Genomic DNA, 12572 nt, shown 5'->3' with positions numbered 1-12572 from the left:
AAAGAGAGATTAATTAAGAAAAACTAGTGAAAGAGGTGTCTGGCTGGCTCATTCCATAGAGCATGTGACTCTTGATCTTAAGGTTGTACAGCCCTGTGGTAGGTGCAGAGTTTGCTTTCTTAAACAAGGGAGAGGAAAAAGAAAAAGTAATGATGGGCAGACTTTGAAAGGAGAAAAAGAAAAGGGATAAAATAGAATAAGTAGAAAAGAGAAAGATAACGATAAGTAAATCTTTGGTTTGTGTTCTATAAATTTATTGCTGAGACCTGCATTACTTGACATCCATGTTGGAACTAATTGATTAATGCCTGGTATTTTTCGAAAGTATCACTCTTACTCTCCTTGCCTCCCTAAACTCTCCACTCTTCCCCCCCTTTCCTAGTTGCATTTTTTAACAATTTTCAGAGAACTCAGATCTTTTATAATATAGCTAAACTTTCTAATATGTTTAAGATAGTTAAAAGAGAAAAAAGAATGAGAAGATCTTTACCAGTTTATATAAATGAAAAGGGAAGTGGTGATTCTGTAGAGCAACTGATTTTCTAATCAGTATCTGATCTTTGACATTTGTTAGCTATTGAACTTAAAGAATCACATTTTTTTCTCTCAAGAGAATGTTACTTAAAGATGTTAACAGCTTTCTTGTCATCTCTGTCAAATAAATAAATAAAATACTAAAAAAAAAAAATAAGATTCTCTCTTACTCTTCATCTCCAACCACTTACTTTTCCCTGACCTCCCCAGCTCACTAGAGCACTCTCTCCTCTCTCTTTTCCTCCCAAAAAAACAAAACAAAACAAAAAACCTTAAAAGATGTTAACAACTTCACTTGTCCCAAACACCTGTTTATTTTTAGGTGATAATATCTTTTATAAGAAAGAAAGAAAACACTTAATTGCAATTAGAATCACCCAATTCATGCTGTATCATAATTTTTTTGTTTTGTCATAATTTTTTTTTTAAAGATTTTATTTATTTATATGACAGAGAGAGATATCACAAGTAGGCGGAGAGGCAGGCAGAGAGAGAGAGAGGAGGAAGCAGGCTTTCCATGGAGCAGAGAGCCCGATGCGGGACTCGATCCCAGGATCCTGGGATCATGACCTGAGCTGAAGGCAGAGGCTTTAACCCACTGAGCCACCCAGGTGCCCCTGTCATAATTTTTTTTTAAGAATTTATGTATTTATTTGACAGAGAGAGACACAGCAAGAGAGGGAACACAAGCAGGGGAAGTGGGAGAGAGAGAAGCAGGTTTCCCGCCCAGCCGCGAGCCTGATGTGGGGCTCGATCCCAGGACCCTGGGATCACAACCCGAGCTGAAGGCAGATACTGAGTGACTGAGCCACCCAGGCACCCCTGTTTTGTCATAATTTTGATTACCAGTCCAAAAGTACAAGTATCTGAAGTAAGAACATAAGAATTTGTATTCCAATGATACAGGACTCAAAACAGGAACAATTAATTCTGGAACAAAAAGTTCATTCCGAAGAGGAGGCCAAATGCGGGTGTCTGGAAAACCAATTTTATGTCCCATAATGCACTGTAACAAGGAATTTGATAATGGGCACCTTCTCTTAGGACATTTGAAAAGGTGAGTATGATAGAATAATGGATGCTGAAGAGCTAATGAGTTACAAAGTGATTGCATAAAATGAAAGCATGATACACCTGTGCCATTGTGATCATAGCTTTATATTCCAAACTCAAATTGGTTTTGTGCTTTTATGATACAGTTAGGTTTCTTACAAGGTTTAAAGTCAGATTTTTTTCTAGTGATATTCTGTCTTTCAAGGCATGTAGCCTTTAAATATGTATTTATTCTTAATATGTCTCATAAAATTCTGAACAGATTTTTTACACTCTGATACGCAGTTGAATCAGTTTTAGAGAAATCCACCCCATAAATACAAATTTCAAGAGACATAAAGCACTTAGAGATATTTGATCTAGCCTAAAGAAAGCTAATACGGTATTACAAAACAAATGTTAAAGACAAACCAAAGGTAGCAAAATTCATAACAAATAATTCCATTTATGAAACCACCTTACTAATTTACTGAATTTTTGAATAGTAGAGCTTGAGAAAGTAAATATCAAGGGAAGGCAATATTAAAGGCATTAAACATTTTTACCTTCATAGTTTCTCTTTCAGATAGTTTAAAGATGGGAGTTGGGAGCTTGGGGACTCTTAGCCATTACCATTTCCGGCCATCTCACCCTGCTTACACATTAAAGTACTATAAAGGCTCCTAGAGAGAGCTTCAGCATTCTGCAAATAACTGGGTAGCATACTGTATCTAAAGTATTTTTAAAAGTCTTCAATTGTAAAATGGCACATAACTTAATAAATGATTAAAATGAACATTAAAGAGATTAAAAGCCATTTTTAAGAAAGGTGTTTTTCAGAAATCTTAAGATGAGATTATTATTCCATTGGTTCATTTACAACTATTTGTGAATTTTGTGGTAAATAAGGTAAAAAGGAAAAGGTGATGGCTTTATAATTTTCAAACTGGAATTTCACCATTTGATTGGATCTTGGGTATATTTTATTTATTTCATCCATTTTATTGGATGTTGGGTACTTTTATGAAATCTTGAGCTAACTATCGATCACTGTTTGAAGAAATTACATGGTATCAAGGAACCATTTTATTTCTTGAAGATGAAGAACATTATTTGATATTTCAGTAGAAAAGTATAAATTTCTGAGAGAGAGAGAGAATGTGTGTGTGTGTTTATACAATTGAATAAATGCTTAAAAATTAAGCTCCTAAAATGTGGACTTTTCTAATGTTATCTCTCTTTTGCTGAGTAGGTTTGATCACTCTCCATGTGATCCAACAATTACATTACATGGACCATTCATCAATTCCTTTGCTTGTGTAGTATGTTACAAAAATTTTGTTACTCAACAGCAATATAGGGATCACCTCTTTGCTAAGGTAAGAAGAGCATGTCCTAAATTAAGAGTAGGTATTTTTTTTTTCTAGAGAACCATGGGATTCGATATAGGTGTTTCCTTGCTGCTTTTAATCACCTACAATCACCTATAATCACAAATAACCAATGATACATATAAGGTTCAAAATTATGATTGTTTAAGGAGAATAAAATGATTTGGAACATTAAATGTTTATGTACAGGTAAACTTGATTAGTGAATACAGCAGTCCTAAAGATTATCATAGAGACCCTTCCCTTGATGGAGTTGCTCTGTGGAATTAATCTTATTCAAGATTGCTCATAATGAGGGACGCCTGGGTGGCTCAGTTGGATAAGCAGCTGCCTTCGGCTCAGGTCATGATCCAAGCGTCCTGGGATCGAGTCCCACATCAGGCTCCTTGCTCGGCAGGGAGCCTGCTTCTCCCTCTGCCTCTGCCTGCCATTCTGTCTGCCTGTGCTCACTCTCTATCCCTCTCTCTCTCTCTGACAAATAAATAAATAAAATTAAAAAAAAAAAAAAGATTGCTCATAATGAGAACTAGAACCTTGATATTAAGTCTTCTGCCTTTCACTGCCTGTTGAAATGTTGGAGCCATGTAGTAAGTAATAATTCTTTTATAAATGGTAGTATTAAGAACTCTAGTATTTTAAAAAAGGCTCTTTTATGTAACTTTTCATTAAGTATTAAATCTCAAGGGATACAAGTTGATTCATGGCATATGCAAATCTGTATAATATACAGTTCTGTAATAACTGTTTACCATGTTTGAAATATCTTTAATGACTTATTAACATTAAAGAATGTTAATTGTTAATATGTTCACTGTGGAAAAAAAATTTTTTAAGTTTTTATTTTAATCACTCGGTGCTATCATGACACATCCACTCCTTAATCCTCATCACCTATTTCACCCATCTCCAGACCCACCTCCCCTCTGGTAACCAACAGTTTGGTCTCTCTTGGTTTCACACTCTTTTTCCCTTTGCTCATTTGTTTTGTTTCTTAAATTCCACATATGAGTGAAATCATATGGTATTTGTCCTTCTTTGACTTATTTTGCTTAGCAGTATACTCTCTAACTCCATCCATGTTGTTACAAATGGCAAGATTTCATCCTTTCTGAAGGCCGAGTAATATTCCATTATATTCCACATCTTCTTTATTCATCAATCAGTGGATACTTGGGCTCTTATAATAATGCTACTATAAATATAGGCATTCAGTATCCGTTTGAATCAGTGTTTTTGTTCTTTAGGTAAATAGCCAGTAGTGCAGTTACTGGGTCTTAGGGTAGTTCTATTTTTAACTTTTTGAGGAACCTCGATGCTGTTCTCCACAGTGGCTGCACCAGTTTGCATATCTACGAACAGTGCTCCAGGGTTCCTTTTTTTCCACATCCTCTCCAATACTTGTTGTTTCTTTTGTTTTTGATTTTAGCCATTCTGACAATCTGTCATTGTAGTTTTGATTTGCATTTCCCTGATGATGAGTGATGTTGAGCATCTTTTCATGTGTTTGTTGACCGTCTGGTTGTCTTCTTTGGAGAAATGTCTGTTTATGTTTTCTGCCCACTTTTTAATTGGATGATTGGTTTTTTGGCCATTGAGTTGTGTACGTTCTTTATATATTTTTGGATACTAACCCTTTATCAGATATGTCCTTTGCCAATGTCTTCTCCCATTTAGTAGGTTGCCTTTTAGTTTTGTTGATTGTTTCTTTTGCCGTGCAGAAGCTTTATTTTGATGAAGTCCCACTAGTTTATTTCTGTTTTTATTTCTCTTGCCTTAGGGGATACATCTAGAAAAATGTTGCTGTGGCCGATGTCAGATTACTACTGCCTGTGCTCTCTTCAAGGATTTTTACGGTTTCAGTCTCACATTTAGGTCTTTTTTCTTTTTATTTATTTATTTGACAGATGGAGATCACGAGTAGGCAGAGAGGCAGAGAGAAAGGGGGGGAAGCAGGCTCCCCGCCAAGCAGAGAGCCCGATGCGGGGCTCAGTCCCAGGACACTGGGGTCATGACCCAGAGGCAGAGGCTTTAACCCACTGAGCCACCCTCACATTTAGGTCTTTAATCCATATTGATTTTATTTGTATGTATGGTGAAAGAAAGTGGTCCAGTTTAGTTCTTTTTGCATGTAGCCATCCAGTTTTCCCAACGCCATTTGTTGAATAAACTTTTTCCCACTGGAAATTCATTTCTCCTTTGTTGAGGGCCATATAATTATGGGTTTATTTTTGGATTTTCTTTTTTTTTTTTTTTTAAGATTTTATTTATTTATTTGAAAGACAGCGATCACAAGTAGGCAGAGAGGCAGGCAGAGAGAGAGGAGGAAGCAGGCTCCTTGCCGAGCAGAGACCCCCCCGCTAGGGGGCTCGATCCCAGGATCCTGGGATCATGACCTGAGCTGAAGGCAGAGGCTTTAACCCACTGAGCCACCCAGGCACTCCTATTTTTGGATTTTCTATTCTGTTCCCTTGATCAGTGTGTCTGGTTTAATGCCAGTACCATACTGTTTTGATTACTGTACCTTTGTAATATAACTTGAAGTCTGAAATTGTGATACCTCCAATTTTGCTTTTCTTTTCCAAGAGTGCTTTGACTATTCAGAGTCATTTATGGTTCCATACAAATTATTAGGATTGTTTTTTTCTAGTTCTGTGAAAAATGCTGTTGTTATTTTGGTAGGAATTACATTAAATTTGTAGCTTGCTTTGGATAGTACAGAAAATTTTAACAATTCTTGTTCTTCCAATCCATGAGCATGTAGTAATGTCTTCATTTCTTTATATCATCTTGAATTTCTTTCATCAGTGTTTTATAGTTTTCAGAGTACAGGTCTTTCAGCTTTTTGGTTACGTTTATTTCTAGGTATTTATTGTTTTTGATGCAGTTGGTTCAATATTTGCAAAACAATCAACAAACATATCAGTAAGAGAAGGTATAAAAAACATGATCATTTCAGTAGTTGCAGAAAAAGCACTTGACAGTACAACATTCATTCATGATAAAAACCCTTAACAGTGTAGGTCTAGATGGAGCTTAACTTCAACATAATTAAAGGTCATATATGAGAAACCCACAGCTAACATCATATTCAGTAGTGAAAAACTGAAGCTTTTTCCCTAAGGTCAGGAGCAAGATAAGAATGTCCACTCTGACCACTTTTATTCTTCATAGTACCAGAAGTCCTAGCCACAGCAATTAGGCAACAACAACAAAAAATATATAAAAAGGATCCAAATTGGTAAGGAAGAAATAAAACTTTTCACGATTTGCAGATCACATGACACAGAAAACCCTAAAGACTACCAAAAGCTGCTAGAACTGATAAATCAATGTACAGAAGTCTGTTGCATTTCTGTACATTGATAATAATGAAGCAGCAGGAAGTAAACTTAGGAAAACAATATGATTTACGACTACACCAAAAACATTTATAAATACTTTTACATAAAATAAAGTGTCTGAATTTTTACATAAGAAAAGCAGTATGTTGTAAACATGAAGGCTTAAATATGTGTTGAATCAGTGCATACATTTTAAATCAATAACATTCTAGTGTTTGACTATATTATAGTTCATTTAGTTTCCTATTAGATGTATTAATTGTTTCCATTTTTCTGTTACTAAAAACAAAACCAGTTTTGGGGTGCCTGGGTGGCTCAGTTGTTAAGCGTCTGCCTTCAGCTCAGGTCATGATCCCAGGGTCCTGTGATCGAGCCTCGCATCAGGCTCCCTACTTGGCAGGAAGCCTGCTTTCCCTCCCCTAGTTCCTCTGCTCATGTTCCTATCTCACTGTATCTCTCTCTGTCAAATAAATAAATAAAATCTTAAAAAAAAAATACTAGTTTAAATATCTTGGTAGCTAAAAACCTATAATAAATCACAGCTGTGATTACAGCTATGTGCTGAGTGTTGTGAACCCTAGCAAGTCATCAAACCTGGGGATGGGGCGCCTGGGTGGCTCAGTGGGTTGAGGCCTCTGCCTTCAGCGCAGGTCATGATCCCAGGGTCCTGGGATCGAGTCCCGCATCAGGCTCTCTGCTCAGGGGGAGCTTGCTTCTCCCCCCTCTCTCTCCCTGCCTCTCTGCCTACTTGTGATCTCTGTCAAATAAATAAATAATTTAAAAATCTTTTTTGAAAAACCTGGGGATGGTCTAGGGGACTCCCAACACAAGTGGTAACCTTGATATCGGCAAGAGGTTACTGTTGTAGGACAGTGATATGATGAAAATAATGCTTTATACCTTTAGAGCTAGAAAGATTCTTAATTCTAAAATCAGTTAGTTTCCTTTTTTAGGGACACCAAAGAGATGGAGTGGTATTAGAATGGTAGCAGTGTTCAGGGTGGATTCATAGGTGTAGAAAGGTGACTTTTGTAGTAATTTAACTTTGAGATGAAAAAAAGGCTTTGCCTAGGTATTGGCATTTAGAATAAAGCCTTAAAGTAAAGCCAAAAGAAATGATAGGGGTTTCTATTGTTGTGACAAAGGTTTGAGGAGAGAAAAGAAAAAGATAATCTTTTTTGGTGTTTTCAGGTGGTCACTAATACTCTACCTTTTTCAAAACAAGAGTCTTCAGGGTGTGTTTTCCTTTTCCAGGTCATTAGTGTTTTGTTCATTTTAATGAGCATATTTATCTTTTTATCTTTAGTAAATCTGAATAGGTATTTTAACCTTTAAATTAATTCTTTCATTTGTGTTTTCCCAAATTTCATTTTGTTTCTTTTTTTTTCTGGGAGTCACTTATTTTGTGCTGTTTTACCTTGTCTCCAGTAAGTAGATTTATGATGTTTAGTTTTCTGGGAAGGTTGATGGTAAAATAGAACAAAAGCTTTGGTTTCTACTGTCACTTTTCTTAGCTGTATGTACGCTAGAAGTTACTCAACATCTGCATGTCTTCGTCTCTAAAATGGAATCATTATAGTTACATGCGAGATATATAAAGCACTATATAAAGCACTTAGGACCTAACATAGCTCTTATTAAATTCTCCTTATTTATTCTTTGGAGAGTCCATCACAGGAACTCTAAAGGAAACTGGTATGCATTAGATTATAATTGTCTACCTTAAATCAGCCAGAAGAGGTCACTAGACGATTGTATACCTATGAATTCCATTTTGTAAGGCTGGCATTCTTCAGTGAAAGAGCTGGAAATGATCACAATTTGCATTTTTGCCTTGCTACCCTCCGTGTTCCCTTTTATTTTTAGTTTCTTCTGTCTGTGCTGCTTAAGCTTTACACACGAATCACTTCGGTATCTTGTTAAAATATAAGTTCTTAAACTAAATCTGAGAGGAGACTTTAGATTCAAGATACCTAACAAGCTTACAGTTGATGCCCGTGCTGCTGGTTCTTAAGTCACGCTTTGCGTAACAAGCGTCTATTTGATTTTGACATTAAAGCCATTTAATGGGTATACCACTAGATAGCTTCCTGCTTTCCTCCCTTTTTGGTGGTGGTGGAGGTGTGGAGGTGGTGGAGATCATATTGTAAGCTCCTGTGTACCCCAGTGTCACTTGTGGGTCAATAGGTATAACCTCTCATTCTGTACCTAGGGCCTTTCTCTCATTGAAAGTGATTGTTCCCTTTTGTTAGCCCCTCCTCCCTACCCTAGGCAATCTGTCTCTATAGTTTTGCCTTTTCTGGATATTTCATATAAATGGAATTCTAGAATATGTGGCCTTTTGTGAGAAGATTCTTTCATTTGCCATAATTTTGTCAAGGTTCATCTTTTTTTTTTTTTAAAGATTTTACTTATTTAATTGACAGAGACAGTGAGAAAGGGGAGGGAGGTTAAAAAAAAAAAGAACAATGCTGCTAAAAATAAAAGGCCTTCATGCGGACATATGCCTTCAATACTTAGGTTTTGGGGTCATATGGTAATTATATTTGTTTGAAGAACTGCTAAATTGTTATCCAACACACTACCATTTTATTTTCTTACCAGCAATATATGTGGGTTCTGTAAAGTTTTGCAGGCAAGGTAAACACAACACCAGGCGAGGTAGGTGCAAGGCAAGATTTATTAAAGGCACTCTCTGGTGAAGTTTCAGGGCCCAAGAGAAGGGGAGCCAGGGAAGTTGCGCTGTGTGGAGGTGGGCACTCTCAGGCAAGGTTCCACGGACTCCGGAGAGGGGAGTCGGGGAAGTCGCGCTGGGAGGGAGTCGGTGGGGTTTTTTATTGGGCCAAGGCAGGTCGTGGGTTCACAGCCATACATGGTAAGGTATTTGGTGATCAGAGGGTATGGGGGGGGGGGTCCTGATACTTCTGTTTCCTGCATAGGTATCGGGTTACCTATGGAGACCTAATCTGGGCATACATCCTTTTGGCGGGAGAGTCAAGGGTTAAGGAAGGGGGGTGGAGGGGCCTGGAAGATGGAGGCCCCAGTGGTCATTTCTTTTGTTCCTCCTGCATTCCCGAAGCCACCAACCCAACAGGTTCTAATTTCTACACATCTTAACAACACTTATTATGTGACTTTTAAAACAGCCATCCTAGTGGGTATGAAATAATATCTTATTGTGGTTTAACTTATTTTATATATACAAATGTATATAGTGTATTTTATTTTAATGTAATCAAAAATATAATGGTAGAAAGGAATTGAGTACTTTAACTTATGAGACATTCTGCTTCCCACTCCTTCCCCTAGTTTGTACAAGGAAATATGCTATACTTTTGCAATAGGTATATTTCATTTAAATTTTATGTAGAATCACGTTCTTTTTCTATTGAGCAAACACTTTAAACAAGCTTTATATTGAATCCATTTATGACTCATAATTGAACTAAAAATTACTTTGTTGACATTCTTCAAGTAAGGGACATTTGTATAAATTTATGTTTAGGAAATCCCTTCAGTGCTCTCATTTACCTTCTCATTGGAATGCAAAGTATCTTCTTCAATGTTATCTTCTGCATGGTGTAGGTAGAAGTGGAAAGAGCAAAGAATTTATAACCAACATATAAGACTGTATCTGAATGGTAGTTTTATCTCTTCCCAGGGTACTACTTGATTGGAGGGAAACTAAATTTTAGTTTTCTCATTTGTAAGTAATGAAAATAGTACTTCATGGGATTATTAGATTTTGAACCCTAATGTGGTGCTTCACATGCACTCAATATATATGTAAATTTCTTATTCATTTTTTTTTTCAAGATGTATTTATTTGTCAGAGAGAGCACAAACAGGGGGAGCAGCAGGCAGAGGGAGAAGCAGGCTCCCTACTGAGCAAGGACCCCAATGCAGGACTCCATCCCAGGACCCTGTGATCATGACCTGAGCTGAAGGGAGACGCTTAACCCACTGAGCCACCAAGGCATCCCATATATACTATTTCTATATCCCTAATGTTAATGATAGTTTAAGAAGACACAATACAACTTTTAAGGCTATTATTCTAAAGACCATTAACAAGATGTTAAATTATATTTATATATAAGCATACACACATACACATATATATGTATACATATAAATATATATTTTAAAATACTTTCAGTCTTGGGGCACCTGGTTGGCTCAGTCTATAGAGCACGTGACTCTTAATCTTGGGGTATGAATTCGAGCCTAGTGTGTAGAAAAGTATCCAAACTTAGTTAAGAGGTTCTTCTATCTCAAAACTAAAAATACTTTTAAAAAATATTTACCCCCAATGTGGGGCTCAGATATTGACTACATCAAAATTTTTAAATGACCACATACAAAAGTAATAGATGTTTGAAAAATATTTGCAAAATGGTGCGTGGCACAGTTACTTTTGTTAATGAAGAAAAGACACAGGTCAACCAGAAGAGGAGAAAATAAAAACGATTGAAACATCAGGCAAAAGGTTATGAAGAAGCAATCCACAAAATATGGAATATCCACAGAGTTGCATGAATTAAGTACTCAAACTCACTAGTAGGAAATAAAAGCTAAAATAACAATGAGTATCACAATATCTGTCAGACTGCAAAAATGAAAAAAAACTATCTATAGTAGCTGTTGTGCCAGGCTCACACACACTGCTAGGGAATATGTAAATTGATAGAGCCTTTTTGAAAAACAATCCTATGGTGTCCTTTAATATTCAAGTACTAAACCTTTTAACCTAATAGGGCCACTCTGAATAATGAGAAAAATACACCTATAAATAAGGATATGTATTTAAGGATCGTTACAATACCATTGTTTATAGTAGCAAGGAGAGAAGGGCCTGGAAATGAATAGTTGACTAAGTCTTAGTAACTGAAGTAGTCTGCAACCATTGAGAAGAATGAATTAGAGATATGCCAGTTGATTTTTAGGGATTTCCCTTATGTATTGTGGAATAAGAGAAACTAAGAGGCATAAGAGTCTATAAGATGACCACATGTGGTAAAACAATGGCAGACCCTATATGTTTATTTCTATATATTTTTGTAAATTATTAAGCATGGAGACATTTATGGAAGAATACATAAACATAGGTTATACTGCAGAGTAGAGAGAATAAAGCAAAATTAAAGAAGTGTATGTGATATGAAAACATTTATCGGGGCGCCTGGGTGGCTCAGTGGGTTAAGCCTCTGCCTTTGGCTCAGGGTCCTGGGGTTAAGTCCCGCATTAGGCTTCTCTGATCGGCAAGGAGCATGCTTCCCCACCCCTCTCTCTGCCTGCCTCTCTGCCTACTTGTGATCTCTCTCTCTGTGTCAAATAAATAAATAAAATATTTAAAAAAAAAAAAAAAAAAAGAAAGAAAAAGGGACACCTCGGTGGCTCAGTTGGTTGGACAACTGCCTTCGGCTCAGGTCATGATCCCAGAGTCCCGGGATCGAGTCCCGCATCAGGCTCCCAGCTCCACGGGGAGTCTGCTTCTCCCTCTGACCTTCTCCTCGCTCATGCTCTCTCTCACTGTCGCTCTCTCAAATAAATAAATAAAATCTTTAAAAAAAAAAAAAGAAAGAAAAAGAAAACATTTATCCATTAACATAATATAGATATATATATTAAAAAAGGAAAAATATATAGAAAGTAAATGTATATTTATTGTCACAAAGATGGTCAAGGTTTGTTTTTAAAAAAAATTTTTTTAATTCACATATGGAACCTCATGTATGATAAAAATTCCATAGTTAACACTCAGGGAAAAAAAGTTTTTATGTTAAAACCTGATACAGAATATTCCAAAGAAATAAGAAATTTTAAAAGTTGATTTAAAAAAACTGAATATTGATTTTAGTTGTCTTTAATACAGCTTTGCCTTGTATTTTAGGAAGCTGCAGATGATGAACATAAAAACAGCCTTCTTCCTCAGATTATTCAGTGTTTCGCGTGTCCAAATTGCTTCCTTCTTTTTAGCAGCAAGGATGGGTGTTTGAAGCATATGTCTGGAAAGAATCATTTCCATCAGAATTTTAAACTGGGTGGTATGTTAATACTCTCTTCTGAAAGTTATTGAACTACTTTAATCTTTGCTGACTTACCATACTTCTCAGATAATTCTTGAGAAAACTTAACCTCACATTAGATTGAAAACATGAAAGTGAAAGGCGGTCTTAATTTTTATTTTTCAAGACAAATTCTCAGTATTGGGCTGCACCTAATAGTAAGATTTACTTACCTTAAGGAATGAAGAAAAACTTGGGAAGAAAAT

The 12572-nt window shown here is 36.3% G+C and overlaps 1 protein-coding gene across 5 annotated transcripts in view; it reads left to right on the top strand.

Annotated features, from left to right (window-relative positions):
* ZNF451 (zinc finger protein 451) overlaps positions 1-12572 on the top strand; it is a 92983-nt gene that overhangs the window by 47895 nt on the left and 32516 nt on the right. For all 5 annotated transcript variants that reach the window (XM_013045879.2, XM_004772390.3, XM_013045881.2 and 2 more), the window contains 3 exons: positions 1441-1591; positions 2819-2945; positions 12192-12345. In XM_013045879.2, the coding sequence (XP_012901333.1) occupies positions 1441-1591; positions 2819-2945; positions 12192-12345 (432 nt within the window). The remainder of the gene's footprint in view (positions 1-1440; positions 1592-2818; positions 2946-12191; positions 12346-12572) is intronic.

Source organism: Mustela putorius, unplaced genomic scaffold (assembly GCF_011764305.1).
Source record: "Mustela putorius furo isolate JIRA1106 unplaced genomic scaffold, ASM1176430v1.1 tig00003842_pilon_pilon_pilon, whole genome shotgun sequence".
NCBI lineage: Eukaryota > Metazoa > Chordata > Mammalia > Carnivora > Mustelidae > Mustela > Mustela putorius.
Note: the sequence above shows the minus strand (reverse complement) of the source record. Positions and strands in the feature narration are given on the sequence as shown.